The sequence below is a fragment of the Salmo salar genome, chromosome ssa13 (assembly GCF_905237065.1).
Source record: "Salmo salar chromosome ssa13, Ssal_v3.1, whole genome shotgun sequence".
Taxonomy (NCBI): Eukaryota; Metazoa; Chordata; class Actinopteri; order Salmoniformes; family Salmonidae; genus Salmo; species Salmo salar.
This window is the reverse complement of record NC_059454.1, coordinates 22269235-22285267: the sequence shown is the minus strand read 5'-3', so window position 1 is coordinate 22285267 and position 16033 is coordinate 22269235. Positions and strand designations below refer to the sequence as shown.

General features: G+C 44.2%; 1 protein-coding gene across 1 annotated transcript in view; it reads right to left on the bottom strand.

Moving 5' to 3' along the window:
- Nucleotides 1–16033, bottom strand: part of LOC106566625 (plexin-D1) — a 107643-nt gene that overhangs the window by 46692 nt on the left and 44918 nt on the right. The window contains exons 13-14 of the mRNA XM_014134824.2: nucleotides 9244–9389; nucleotides 5206–5311 (exon numbers count right to left, since the gene is read on the bottom strand). Coding sequence (XP_013990299.1) covers nucleotides 5206–5311; nucleotides 9244–9389 — 252 coding nt within the window. The remainder of the gene's footprint in view (nucleotides 1–5205; nucleotides 5312–9243; nucleotides 9390–16033) is intronic.

Below are 16033 nucleotides of genomic sequence, written 5' to 3'. Positions count from 1 at the left end.
GGACCTTGCGAAGATGCTGGAGGAAACAGGTACAAAAATATCTATATCCACAGTAAAACGAGTCCTATATATATTGACATAACATAGAAGGCTGCTCAGCAAGGAAGAAGCCACTGCTCCAAAACCGCCATAAAAAAGCCAGACTACGGGTTTGCAACTGCACATGTGGACAAATATCGTACTTTTTGGAGAAATGTCCTCTGGTCTGATGAAACAAAAATAGAACTGTTTGGCCATAGTGACCATTGTTATGTTAGGAGGAAAAAGGGGGAAGCTTGCAAGCCGAAGAACACCATCCCAACTGTGAAGCACGGGGGTGGCAGCATCATGTTGTGGGGGTGCTTTGCTGCAGGAGGGACTGGTGCACTTCACAAAATAGGTGGCATCATGAGGAGTAAAATTATGTGGATATATTGAAGCAATATCTCAAGATATCAGTCAGGAAGTTAAAGCTTGGTCGCAAATGGGTCTTCCAAATAGACATTGACCCCAAGCATACTTTCAAAGTTTGGGAAAAATGGCAACAAAGTCAAGGTATTGGAGTGGCCATCACAAAGCCCTGACCTCAAGCCTATAGAAAATGTGTGGGCAGAACTGAAAAAGCGTGTGCAAGCAAGGAGGCCTACAAACCTGACTCAGTTACACCAGCTCTGTCAGGAGGAATGGGCCAAAATTCACCCAACTTATTGTGGGAAGCTTGTGGAAGGCTACCCGAAACGTTTGACCCAAGTTAAACAATTTAAAGGCAATGCTACCAAATACTAATTGAGTGCATGTAAACTTCTGACCCACTGGGAATGTGATGAAAGAAATAAAAGCTGAAATAAATCATTCTCTCTACTATTATTCTGACATTTCACATTCTTAAAATAAAGTGGTGATCCTAATTGACCTAAGACAAGGAATTTTTACTAGGATTAAATGTCAGGAATTGTGAAAAACTGAGTTTAAATGTATTTGGCTGAGGTTTATGTAAACTTCCGACTTCAACTGTAGACTTTAGTACAGTCAATAAAGAAAAGGTGTTATTCTTATTCTATAATGAAATACTGATTTATGTGAAAAAATCATTCAAATTTCAAAGAGAAAGTTCATTGTTTATGTAATGCTCCCTGTTGTTAATGTTTTTTAGGTCAGTGTGTTATGAGTGACAATGTATGCTTTATGAGTGAGAAATGTTGAAAGTGTTGAGGTCGAACAAGCTTATGTATGGACATGAATGAAGTGGTTTGACTGAGTTTTGGAGGTGAGATTAACTGTTTGGCCAAAATGCATGTTGGTAACGCAGACCGTGTGAAGAGTTTTGAAAAAGTGACTTCAGTATTGACCGATGCTTGTTAGCAATTGAAAAAAATGATAATGTGCCATGTGGCTCCGTTGTTGTTCTGCTACTGTACACACCTCCGAGGCAGCAGTCTGCTGGTTTTCAGTCATTAGCTAGCTTTCCATCCAATTAGCAAAATATTTTAATGTGAATATTCAAAAATATGCATGAAGAAAATATGCTAATTTTCACATCAGTGGTGTGTTCCCACCAAATGTACTTGATGCAGATAAAAATCAGAGCGTGATAACGTAGTGCACACATAATGTACTTTTTGGCTTAAGTTTTCATGTACCGAATAAAAATCTAAAGTTCAATGTGTTTCCCATTGCATTTTTAACTATTTTGTCACAAAAACTGTTAAATAGCAAATGTGCCTACTTTGGTCTTGGCGCATGAACTCTAGCCAACAGCTAGCAGATACAGTGTGGGTAGGCTAGTCTACAGTCAAACGGCAGTCAAGCATCAATCATCATCATGTCACTAGAATAAGACCCTCAGTATTTATTGGAAAGGAGCATCAAGCTCATCACCATGTACTTTCACCTCCTTGTGAAGTTTATCATTTTCACATGTAGCCTAATAAACTGCATGGTTTCCCGAGTCGTAGTGGGAGGGCCATATACCATATCATCGCGTGACTCCTAGTTTACTTCAATATGATGGTTATTAGATCAATATTTGCGCATTTCTCACATAATTAACTTTACCGACACAAAACGATCACACCATGTTGAACAAACAAACGATCTGTCGACATTTATACAATTGTACTGAAACGTCCTGTTTCCATCATAGTTGTCGTGATTTTCTTTTATAGGGTATGACTTTACTCGCATTAAAACTGTGGATGGAAATCTGGTTAAAGTGGCACTATAATTGGATCATTCAAATCATCTATAAGTTCTATGTAGTGCACACTCTTGATTTCCTCAGCTCTAGCTAAATAAATAGTTGACTAACATATTTGAAGTTTGATATTTCAAACTTGAGGACACTGAAGCCTTGGGAAACTCCAGTAGAGTATTTAGTATTGTTCTGTACTGAGGTTTTGGGTTCATCTCATCCACATATGACAGGTTTCTGGAGCTAAGATATATTTCACTTCCTGCCTTATAGTAATACAGCAACACACACACAGACAGGCTGAACACCTTCACTCACTTTGAGGATAATACAGGGCTCTCCTTCTCCGTGGCCAACGTGAGTAAGACATTTAAGCATGTTAACCCCCCAAGGCTGCCGGCCCAGATGGCATCCCTAGCCACGTCTTCAGCGCATGCGCAGACCAGCTGGCTGGTGTGTTCACAGATATATTCAATCTCTCCCTATCCCAGTCTGTTGTCCCCACATACTTCAAGATGGCCACCATTGTCCCTGTACCTAGGAAAGCAAAGGTAACTGAACTAAATGACTATCACTCCGTAGCACTCACCTCTCTCATCATGATGTGCTTTGAGAGACTAGTCAAGGATCATATCACCTCCACCTTACCTGCCACCCTAGACCCTCTTAAATTTGCTTACCGCCCCAATAGATCCACAGAAAATGCAATCGCCACCACACTGCCCTATCCCATCTGGACAAGAGGCATACCTATGTAAGAATGCTGTTCATTGACTATAGCTCAGCATTCAACACCATAGTACCATCCAAGCTCATCATCAAGCTCGAGGCCCTGGGTCTGAACCCTGTCCTGTGCAACTGGGTCCTGGACTTCCTGGCGGGTCGCCCCCAGGTGGTGAAGGTAGGAAACAACACTTATTCGCTGATCCTCAACACAGGGGCCCCACAAGGGTGCGTGCTCAGCCCCCTCCTGTACTCCCTGTTCCTCCTGTACTCCCTGCTCAACCATGACTGCGTGGCCACGTACGCTTCCAACTCAATAATCAAGTTTGCAGACGACACAACAGTAGTAGGCCTAATTACCAGGAATGACGAGACGGCCTACAGGGAGGAAGTGAGGGCTCTGGGAGTGTGGTGCCAGTGTGGTGTAGAAACCATGTGTTTGACGTATTTGATACCATTCCACTTATTCCACTCCAGTCATTACCATGAGCCCATCCTCCCCAATTAAGCCTCCAACCTCCTGTGACACACACAAACACACCTCAAATGCTCAAGTGTACATTTACCCTGTATAAAGGTCTCTTATTTCTCCTGGGTTTTTTCTTTGTTCTTTTTTCTTATTAGTTCTACTATTTTAATATTGAATACAACACTGTTGGATAGGGCTTGCAAGCTAAGCATTTCACTCTACTGGTGCATGTGACAATATAAAACTTGAAACACACACACACACACACACACACACACACACACACACACACACACACACACACACACACACACACACACACACACACACACACACACACACACACACACACACACACACACACACACACACACACACACACAGAGGACAGGTCCCTGGGGCTAAGACGAATATCCCAATACAGCTATACAGCATCAGCATTCCGGAGACTGCCGAAGCTTCTCTCCCCTCTGTGAACCTTGCCTCCAGAGAAGACCTCTCATTCTCACTGACAGGATTCACTTCCTGTGTGTGTGTGAACAAGCAGAGATTTCTATTGTCTGTGTGTGTGTGTGTGTGTGTGTATGAGTCTGTGTCTGTGTCTGTGTGTGTGTGTGTGTGTGTGTGTGTGTGTGTGTGTGTGTGTGTGTGTGTGTGTGTGTGTGTGTGTGTGTGTGTGTGTGTGTGTGTGTGTGTGCGTGCGTAAGGTGGAGGCAGATGTTTCCGGCCCGAGGTTTGAGGAAGGAGGTTTGAGGAGGCGCATATCCTGTCTCCGTTTGGATCCGAACTGTTATCCCTTTTCCTCAGAATCCCCTTCATCCCCTTTCTCCCTTTCTTTCCCTCACACCCTGGAGAAGCAACCCAGAAAGTGGTAGGGGACCGCAAGGGGTTTCCACAATCCTAAAAAAACATTTGTAGTTTTGCATGTTCAACACCCTCTTGTCTCCAAGTCTGTTATTTATCACTGAGATCATGACTCACAAGCAGAAGCCTTTCTTAAAAGTGGCTGAAATTGCCCAACGTCCCAGTTGAATTAAAAATAAACTCTTTGTCCATAAACAAAAAGAAACAGAGGGTTTAGTTGTGTATTTCCAGAGTCTGTGTAGTCCTAATCCAATAGGAGACTGTGTGGGTCAAGGTCAATCAGCAGAAGAAGCAGCCGGACTCCTCGGTTTGTAATGAATTCAAAGAGGAGGACATTTCAACAAGCTCCATGTTTGTTTTTGCTGGCACCGAGTTCTGCATGGCAATAGTGCTTAGTTGCAGTTCTGATGAATGTTTGAAGATTCCCACACATTTGCATTCCTGAATATCATAAGACAAATCTGCTAACATTCAACTGACACATTGGGAACACTTTCCCAGTATGAACAAGGACCAGAGACTGGGGAGAGAAGGAGGGACAGACGAGGGAAAAGAAAGGATGGAGAGATTGTGGATTTAACTAGCAAGAGACAGACTACGAGCAAAGAAATACTGAAAATAAATAAGTAGAAGGAGGAACAAAATGTAAAGACAGGTCAGGGAGAAGGAGAGAAAAAAGGAGGAAGGAAGAGAGAGAGAATGAGAGGGAGAGAGAGAGGGAAAAGAGAGAGAGAGAATGAGAGGGAGAATGAAAGGGAGAGAGGGAAAAGAGGGAGAGAGAGAAAGAGAGCGAGAAAGAGAGAGAAAGTGAGACAGAGAGAGAGAACAAGGGAGAGAGAAAGAAAGAGAGAGAGACAGAGACAGAGAGAAAGAAAAGGGGAATGAGGGAAAGTATGAGGGAGAGAAACAGAGAAGACAGAGTCATTAAATAGATTAAATGGAGAAAAAGAGAGAGGATAGACAACAGGAACATACTCACCAAGTATGAGAAGACCTCTTTGGACACCCCCATTGCATTCTGGTTCACGGTAACTCTGACGACATAATTTGTGGGATCAAAGGTCTGCCCAGTAACACACACCAGCCTGTAGATAGAACACAACATTGTGATGACAGTGGACACGCTCAATAGGACCCATCATTAAAAATCATCACAAACTTCACTGGAACATCACAGCCTGTCGGCAATTGCCTTTAAGGATGTTTCTGTGTCAACTGTGTGGATCATGTTTATTTTCCTTTGTCGTGAGTTTCAGGGGCATCATGAAGCACAAAAATCTGATACAACAGAAAGCACAGTGTGTGAGGATGGCTGGGGGGTGGTCCGTAAGAATTTTCTCATTTTTCAAATACTTGAAACACATTTTTCCTGCAATCTAGAGCCATAATCGTTATGCTTAATTCTATGTAAAAAATATGTAATTTTTTTCTGCATATGTAAGCATACCTTTTGAGCTGTCTGTATCCCCCTGTGCCCCCTCTGATGTGTTTCACAACTTTAATAACAAAGCTAAACAGACAATAACATAGAGATCCTTAGAGGTTTTGTAATAATGTCTATGCTCAGTACTGTACAGTGTTGGCTAAACCCAGTAGAGTAATAATGTCTATGCTCAGTACTGTACAGTGTTGGCTAAACCCAGTGGAGTAATAATGTCTATGCTCAGTACTGTACAGTGTTGGCTAAACCCAGTGGAGTAATAATGTCTATGCTCAGTACTGTACAGTGTTGGCTAAACCCAGTGGAGTAATAATGTCTATGCTCAGTACTGTACAGTGTTGGCTAAACCCAGTGGAGTAATAATGTCTATGCTCAGTACTGTACAGTGTTGGCTAAACCCAGTGGAGTAATAATGTCTATGCTCAGCACTGTACAGTGTTGGCTAAACCCAGTGGAGTAATAATGTCTATGCTCAGTACTGTACAGTGTTGGCTAAACCCAGTGGAGTAATAATGTCTATGCTCAGTACTGTACAGTATTGGCTAAACCCAGTGGAGGGGGACTTCAAATCCCCCTGTTCCAGATGCAGTTAACCACAGAGGGGATCAACGAGCTGACTGGATGTTTGTTTTATCACCTCATAGCTGTAATTAAGCCTTATGTCATCATACAGCATTGGGACCAGAGGGAAGCAGTAGGATTAATCATACAGTGATGGCGCAACAGAGAACTTTTTGGAAGGCCTGTATGTGCTGTGTCTCTATGTGCTTTGGCCCTGCCAGTCAGAGGAGTTGGCTAAAGCAGACAGTACAGATCTGGGACCAGGCTATGATCTAATGACTCCCCACAGAAATAAACAAAGGGGGAATCATGACCCCCCTACCCCAACCCCACATGGCTCAAATCCCATCCCTCCACCATCCTCTTGTTGGACACATGGGGGCAGTTTATTTAGTCAGGTGGCAGGTCCTATAGTGGTCCTGGTTACCTGGCAACCCAAACAGCTAAATCTTCTGATGAGGGTCTAAACCTTTCATAAATGTGAGGCAGGTACCACAGAGAAAGGGCAGAACCAGAAACGGGTCCGGGCACAAGGCTGGGTATGCGACGGTATGGCTGGGTATGGCTGGGTTGGGCTGAAGGACTGGTTCTGATGCGGATCCCTGAGCTCATAAAGCTGGATCAAGTAGATAAATATGAAATCTAGCTAATGAAGTCCATCCAAGTCTGTATTATTACAGTAGATACTGTAGCTGTGTCAAAGGTGACTGGTGTTGTTGATGCAGTCTAATCCCATGCAGAGCCCACCCTGTCTCTGTACAACCAGCTACCAAGCCAGGCAGTAAGTCAGTAAGACAGCCAGGCAGTAAGGCATCCAGGCAGTAAGTCAGTAAGGCAGCCAGGCTGTAAGGCACAGCACTGACTGACCCTCGTACTACATTCCTTCACCGCCAAGAAAGGAAATATTTTAGCTTCCAGTGGGGGATGTTTTGACTCCATGGGCAATGTCTCTGGATATTTACCCAGAGAGGAGGACCAGGATAATCAGCAACTGAGCCTGAGGAAGGCGGTGTGTGTGTGTGTGTGTGTGTGTGTGTGTGTGTGTGTGTGTGTGTGTGTGTGTGTGTGTGTGTGTGTGTGTGTGTGTGTGTGTGTGTGTGTGTGTGTGTGTGTGTGTGTGTGTGTGTGTGTGTGCGTGTGCGTGTGTGTGAGAGAGAGAGAGGAGCCAACCAGGACACAAAGGAGACAGGAAAGAATGATGGAAGATTGGGTAGGAAGTAGGCAGCTTGAACTTCTACTCTTAAACCAAGAGACGTGTCCAGAGTGGGTCATGTAAATGTACTACACTTAATGAGGTGCCCCTACCTAACCCATATTATTAATGAACACGCTCTGACTTCAAATCTCTCTCTCCAGAGCAGCACAAGTCCCTCTGGCTCACAGCTCTGACCCCTTGACCTCTCAGCACACGAACGGACACCTGTCTCAACAGCCATGGCCGCAGCGAGGTCACCAATGCCGGTGTGTGTGTCTATTCAGTGCCTCAACCTGCTGTCAGACACACTGACATGTTTTGATTTGTCAGCACCGCTCCCTCCAAGGAGGAAACATTTAGCAGTCATAACAACCTGCTCAGGGAGTCAATGAAGGACGAGCAAGCAGGGTGGGTGTAAAATCTGATTAGCTGAGTCTGGAGCGATCTGGAGCGTGTGTGTGTTTGGGAGAGTGTGTGAGACGTGTAGTAATAATAATAATAATTCATAACACAGAACACAGACAACAATCAAAGCTATATACAGGTGTCGTCAGATCCGGGTGACAGTATAACTGAATTAACAGAGGTTATTTTCTGAACAGCTCAGTCTTTAGCTGTTCCTTAAACGAGGCCAGAGACTCTGCAGCCCTGACAGTGACTGGAAGTGCGTTCCACAGACGAGGAGACACACAACTGAAAGCCCTGCCACCCATAGTTTTTAGTCTGCTGTGGGGCTGCTTAAGGGAGATGGACCTGGAGGAGTGAAGGGTGCATGAGGTCAGACAGGTACTTGGGACCAGAGTTGTGACTAGCTTGGTAGGTGTGATCCAGGATTTTAAACTCAATGCGTGAGCTCATGGGGAGCCAGTGGTGCCTGAACAGAGCTGGCGTGATGTGCTCACGGGGGAGGTGTGGGTGAGGACACATGCAGTACAGTTCTGGACATATTATAGCCTGTTTAGACGCCTAGCAGGTGTGCCAACAAAAAGGGCATTACAATAGTCCAGACGGGATGAGATAAAGGTGTGGATGAGTCAGTCAGCTGCAGGCTGTGACAGCATAAGTCTTAACCTGGCAATGTTCCGTAGATGGAAAAATTGGTCACACTTTTGATGTGGGCCTCAAACAAGAGCTTGAGTAGTGACAGCCAGGTAAGACCTGCAGGTTACCCCAAAACTGGTCTGTATTCTAACACAGCCTGATTGGTTCCAGTGGAGAGGGACCAGATAAACATTTCCATCCATGGAACATTCTGGAAATTGGTATGGAAGTTTTGATGTGGTTCTAAAGTTACAGTGTTTCCATGGAATACTATGTGCAGGGTTTAACCCAGGGTTCTGCTGTATCCTTGGTGATAATGTTGTGGTCTTGAATGATCTCCTTTACGTGAATGGAACGGTTTAAAGTGAATAGTAGTGTTCTATAAAGGCGTTCTATATTTAAGCAATAAGGCACGAGGGGGTGTGGTATATGTCCAATATACCACGGCTAAGGGCTGTTCTTAGGCACGACGCATCGCAGAGCTCCTGGACACAGCCCTTAGCCGTGGTATATTGGCCAACTGGTTACCAACATAATTAGAGCAGACAAAATAAAAATTTCGTCATACCCATGGTATACAGTCTGATATACCATGGCTGTCAGCTAATCAGCATTCAGGACTCGAACCACCCAGTTTATAATATGAATTAAAACAATTAACAACATTTTTTTTGTGAACTTCTGACCCCTGTGCACAAAGTCACTGAATGACTGAATAAATGAATGCATTTATCAACCAATTAATGAATGAATCAATCAATCATAAGAAATGTACTTACTGTATAGAGACAGTGTATTGGTAAGGCAGGATTTTACATGGAACCATCCCGATGGAGACCTTCACCACGTCAGCCCTGCGGCCCATGTTCCTGCCCTGCACCGTGAGCAGGGTGCCCCCCTCCAACGGTCCACTCAGGGGGGAGATCTGTGGGGAAAGAGAGAGAAGGAAAGAGGGATAAGTGCCTGCATATATTCCTCTTGAGCGCAAGATTCAGATATAATTGAGAGAGACACATTCCCTCCACTCAGTTTGGGGTCAGGTTTTATATAGAGGGCTCTTCAGTCAGTACCTCTCTGAGCTACAGGCCTGTATCTGTATGTGTACTCTGAAACCTGAGTAGTTCTTCCAGGACTCAAGTGAGACTGAAAGCGAGAGAGCTACAGTATATAGAGAGTCAAAGAGGAGTGGTACATCGTCAAGGAGAAGGTAGCCTAGTGGTTAAGAGCATTGGGCGAGTAATCGAAAGGTTCGAATCCCTGAGCAGACTGTAAAGAATCTGTCAATGTCCCCTTGAACAAGGCATTTAACCATAATTGCTCCTGTAAATTGCTCTGTATAAGAGCATCTGCTAAATTACTATAATGTAAAGTGAGAGAGCAATAAGCAGGAAATACAAAGAGGTAGATGGAAGGGAGTGGGAGTGGTACAGATTTTGAGCTGTTAGAGTGAATAGGGGGAAGAGAGATCAACAGGGGAGAATATGAAGATGGGGAAGAGAGATCAACAGGGGAGAATATGAAGATGGGGAAGAGAGAGATCAACAGGGGAGAATATGAAGATGGGGAAGAGAGAGATGAACAGGGGAGAATATGAAGACGGGGAAGAGAGAGATGAACAGGGGAGAATATGAAGACAGGGAAGAGAGAGATGAACAGGGGAGAATATGAAGATGGGGAAGAGAGAGACCAACAGGGGAGAATATGAAGACGGGGAAGAGAGAGATGAACAGGGGAGAATATGAAGATGGGGAAGAGAGAGATGAACAGGGGAGAATATGAAGATGGGGAAGAGAGAGACCAACAGGGGAGAATATGAAGACGGGGAAGAGAGAGATGAACAGGGGAGAATATGAAGACGGGGAAGAGAGAGACCAACAGGGGAGAATATGAAGACGGGGAAGAGAGAGATGAACAGGGGAGAATATGAAGACAGGGAAGAGAGAGATGAACAGGGGAGAATATGAAGACAGGGAAGAGAGAGATGAACAGGGGAGAATATGAAGATGGGGAAGAGAGAGATCAACAGGGGAGAATATGAAGACGGGGAAGAGAGAGATGAACAGGGGAGAATATGAAGACAGGGAAGAGAGAGATGAACAGGGGAGAATATGAAGACGGGGAAGAGAGAGATCAACAGGGGAGAATATGAAGACAGGGAAGAGAGAGATGAACAGGGGAGAATATGAAGATGGGGAAGAGAGAGATCAACAGGGGAGAATATGAAGACGGGGAAGAGAGGGTAGTGAGGGTGAGAGAGAGAGCAAATCTACAGCAAGGGAGCCATTCCTCCAGTAGCCTATTTTCCCTACAGTATTTGAAATTCCTTTGTCATATTATGATCAGAAGCATGCTCTCACATCATTTCAACCTTGACCTTGCTTCTCCCATCGTTCCTCTAAGGAGCCATGGAGAGAGAGTATTCACCCAATCGCCACGGAAACAGAACCACAGAGATAGCTATCTCTGACTCCCAGGCAAAAGCAATCTACCATCAACTCCCAGTGTAGCGTAGCAAGCTAGTTTAGAAAATCCTACCATTGGAGACACAGGGAGGTTGCTCCTATGAGCTGATCTGAGGTCAGCTTTGTTTCCCCCCACTCATGTTCAAGATTAGACTTGGGGTTGGAAAAACTGATCATAGATCAGTGTCTAAGGGCAACCTCTAGAGTCTCCAGAGGTTCCTGTCAACTTGGCATCATGCCTCGCAGAGTGACCATTTCCCTGGCTGTCCCGAGGTCGCTGTGACCCCTCCGTGGGTTATTATCCTGGCTCGAGCTAGCTGCAGATCTAGCACACATAAAAACAGTGCTTCCACTTGATCTGGGTGAGAGGGGATGGGGCGGGTCCACATTAAGAAAAGTATTCATAAGTATTCATGTGATTGACAGCTGAGATACACAAACATTGTACTTCCAAGCTAAAGTGAGAAATGAGGACATAGTGTGTAAGTTACACTTATATTACCATGTAAAAGCAAACAGTTATAAATTCACCAAGAACCCAGATCCGCAGCCAACATGAGTAAAACATGTAAACGTGTTAACCCTCGCAAGGCTGCCGGCCCAGACGGCATCCCTAGCCGCGTCCTCAGGGCATGCACAGACCAGCTGACTGGTGTGTTTACGGACATATTCAATCAATCCCTATTCCAGTCTGCTGTTCCCACATGCTTCAAGAGGTTCACCATTGTTCCTGTTCCCAAGAAAGCTAAGGAAACTGAGCTAAACGACTATCGCCCCGTAGCACTCACTTCCGTCATCATGAAGTGCTTTGAGAGACTAGTCAAGGATCATATCACCTCCACCCTACCTGACACCCTAGACCCAATTCCAATTTGCTTACCGCCCCAATAGGTCCACAGACGACGCAATCGCAATCACACTGCACACTGCCCTAACCCATCTGGACAAGAGGCATACCTATGTAAGAATGCTGTTCATCGTCTACAGCTCAGCATTCAACACCATAGTACCCTCCAAACTCGTCATTAAGCTCAAGACCCTGGGACTCGACCCGAGCCTTGTGCAACTGTGTCCTGGTCTTTCTGACAGGCCGCCCCCCAGGTGGTGAGGGTGGGAAACAACATCTCCACCCCGCTGATCCTCAACACTGGGACCCCACAAGGGTACGTTCTCAGCCCTCTCCTGTACTCGCTGTTCACCCATGACTGCGTGGCCATGCACGCCTCCAACTCAATCATCAAGTTTGCAGACGACACTACAGTGGTAGGCTTGATTACCAACAACGACGAGACAGCCTACAGGGAGGAGGTGAGGGCCCTCGTAGTGTGGTGTCAGGAAAATAACCTCACACTCAACGTCAACGAAACTAAGGAGATGATCGTGGACTTCAGAAAACAGCAGAGGGAGCAGCCCCCCATCCACATTGACAGGACAGTAGTGGAGAAGGTAGAAAGTTTCAAGTTCCTCTGCGTACACATCACGGACAAACTGAAATGGTCCACCCACACAGACAGCGTGGTGAAGAAGGCGCAACACCGCCTCTTCAACCTCAGGAGGCTGAAGAAATTTGGCTTGTCACCAAAAACACTCAAACTTTTACAGATGCACAATCGAGAGCATCCTGTCGGGCTGTATCACCGCCTGGTACGGCAGCTGCTCCGCCCATAATCGTAAGGCTCTCCAGAGGGTAGTGAGGTCTGCACAACGCATCACCGGGTGCAAACTACCTGCCCTCCAGGACACCTATACCACCCGATGTCACAGGAAGGCCAAAAAGTTCATCAAGGACAACAACCACCGAGCCACTGCCTGTTCACCTCGCTATCATCCAGAAGGTGAGGTCAGTACAGGTACATCAAAGCGGGGACCGAGAGACTGAAAAATAGCTTCTATCTCAAGGCCATCAGACTGTTAAACAGCCATCACTACCATTGAGTGGCTGCTGTCAACATACTGACTCAAACCTCTAGCCACTTTAAAAATAAAAAATTGGATGTAATAAATGTATCACTAGTCACTTTAAACAATGCCACTTTATATAATGTTCACATACCCTATATTACTCATCTCATATGTATATATTGTATTCTATACCATCTAGTGCATCTTGCCTATGCCGTTCGGCCATCGCTCATCCATATATTTATATGTACATATTCTTATTCATTCCTTTACACTTGTGTGTATAAGGTAGTTGTTGTGAAATTGTTAGATTACTTGTTAGATATTACTGCATGGTCAGAACAAGAAGCACAAGCATTTCACTACACTCGCATTAACAGCTGCTAACCATGTGTATGTGACCAATAAAATGTGATAAGATTTGATTTGTATAAGACCAACAGGGTGATGTAAGTGTTTGGTTACACAAAGCTTTTGACCCTCAACTAGTTTATCCCAAAATGAGTCACATTTTTAAGCCTTTAGATTAAATTGTGACACACACATACACACACCTCCAAACTCTCCTTGGTAGGTACAGTAATTATCACCATGTATCTCTGACTTCTCTCTCTCTCTCTGGTGTTAACGTGTCTGGTGTGATCATGTCTGGTGTTAGCGATAGCGTTAGCTGCCATGCTGCTCATTTGCACCCCTCACTCCTCTGTGAATGAGTCAAGGTGAGGGGAGCGAAGTACAGTACAATAACATCAGGAGATTTCCTGATCTCAAAACGCCTTCAACAATAAAGGATCTCTAAAAACCTCTACAATGCTTCAGCTAATCTTGACGGGAATTTATGAATTGGTTGGGCTCTTATGAAGATACACTGATCATTTGGATAAAGATCCTTCAAGGATCCTGCTTCCAGATTTCTATCATGGTCAGGTGTTCAGATCATACTGTAAACATCAATATCATCAGGTCAAACTCACTGTATGAGACCATACTGTATACTGTGTTGCAGTCCAGCTTAACTTCTCTAGGGTACGGGGCAGTATTATGACGTCCGGATGAAAGGCGTGCCCGTAGTAAACTGCATGCTACTCAGGCTCAGAAGGCAGGATATGCATATTATTAGTAGATTTCGATTGAAAACACTCTGAAGTTTCTAAAACTGTTTGAATGATGTCTGTGAGTATAACAGAACTCATATGGCAGGCAAAAACCTGAGACAAATCCAACCAGGAAGTGTGGAAATCTGAGGTTTGTAGTTTTTCAAGTGATTGCCTATACAGTGACTTAGGGTTAATTTTGCACTTCCTAAGGCTTCCACTAGATGTCAACAGTCTTTAGAATGTTGTTTCATGCTTCTACTGTGAATGGGGAGAGAATAAGAGCTCCTGGAAGTAGATGATTGAGAAAATGACATGAGCTCAGTGGCGCGCACTCACATGAGAGTTAGCTGTGTTCCTTTTCTTTTTTGAAGACAAAGGAATCGTCCAGTTAGAATATTATGGAAGATTTATGATAAAAACATCCTAAAGATTGATTCTATACATCGTTTGACATGTTTCTACGAATTGTAATATAACTTTTTTGACTATTCGTCTGAACTAACTCCGCGAGCACAGTGGATTTGGATAACTCGACTGAACGCGTAAACAAAAAGGAGGTATTTGGACATAAAGGATGGACTTTATCGAAACAAATTAATATTTCTTGTGGAACTGGGATTCCTGGGAGTGAATTCCGATGAAGATCATCAAAGGTAAGTGAATATTTATAATGTAATTTCTGAGTTTTGTTGACTCCACAAAATGGCGGGTTTGGCTTTGTGACTGAGCGCCGTACTCAGATTATTTGAAAGTGTGCTTTCGCTGTAAAACTTTTTTGAAATCTGACACAGCGGTTGCATTAAGGAGAAGTGTATCTATAATTCTTTGAATGAGAGTTGAATATTGTATCAACGTTTATGATGAGTATTTCTGTAAATTGATGTGCTCATTCACCGGAAGCTTTGGGAGGCAAAACATTTCTGAACATTACACGCCAATGTAAAATGGGGTTTTTGGATATGAATATGAACTTTATCGAGCAAAACATACATGTATTGTGTAACATGAAGTCCTATGAGTGCCATCTGATGAAGATCATCAAAGGTTAGTGATTAATTTTAGCTGTATTTCTGGTTTTTGTGACGCCTCTCCTTGCTTGGAAAATAGCTGTGTGTTTTTTCTTGTCTCGGCGCTGTCCTAACATAATCTAATGTTCTGCTTTCGCCGTAAAGCCTTTTTGAAATCAGACAATTTGGTTGGATTAACGAGAAGTGTATCTTTAAAATGGGATATAACAGTTGTATGTTTGAGAAATTTGAATTATGAAATGTTTGTTGTTTTGAATTTGCCGCCCTGCTATTTCACTGGCTGTTGAATAGTGTATGAATACCCCAGAGAGGTTAACTACTCCTCGCAGACAACTGCCTTTATTACCTGCAGCAATACAAACATAGAACACATTACTATATTTTACTGGCTTGCCTATCCACATAACATATACTTCATATTACTGTTTATGCTCAAAGAATATTCTAGAATGACTGAGTTCCCAACTGTAAGCTGACTAAATAAAAATGTGACGCAGAAAGTAAAACATTACAGCAGCAGCCCATACAATCTTTAGACATAGTCACTGTGGTGGACAGAGTAACAGTAAACCATGGGTGATACTGTGGTAGAACAGATACTCCCCCATAAGACTGAGAACTCTGACTGTAACTAACTCCTGGTGAGACTGTCTGGGAAAACATGGCTGCCAAAGCATTGCATCACACTCCCAGTCTCCCACAACCACAGCCCCAGTTTACTGCCTTACAACCACCTCCCCAGAGGGAGCTGTTTCAGTGTGTGTGTGTGTGTGTGTGTGTCTGTGTGTTATATTGGGCTGCCCACGAATAGAGGATTTCAACACATTTAACCTCAGTCATCTAAGCGGGATACACACACAGACACAGACGGACACACTCACACAACAAACCATGAGTCATGACACTGACACAATGGCTGATGCAGAGAGTCACGCAGGGACACTGAGTGGGCTGACAGAGTGAACAGTGGTAACTTCTACTGGCCCTGGGATCCGGGGGGACGGGGGTGTTCTGCCAGTCAATGGGATGACAACCCAATTTGGGATGGGGGGGGTTAGTGGGTGGAATAGTGGAGAACAA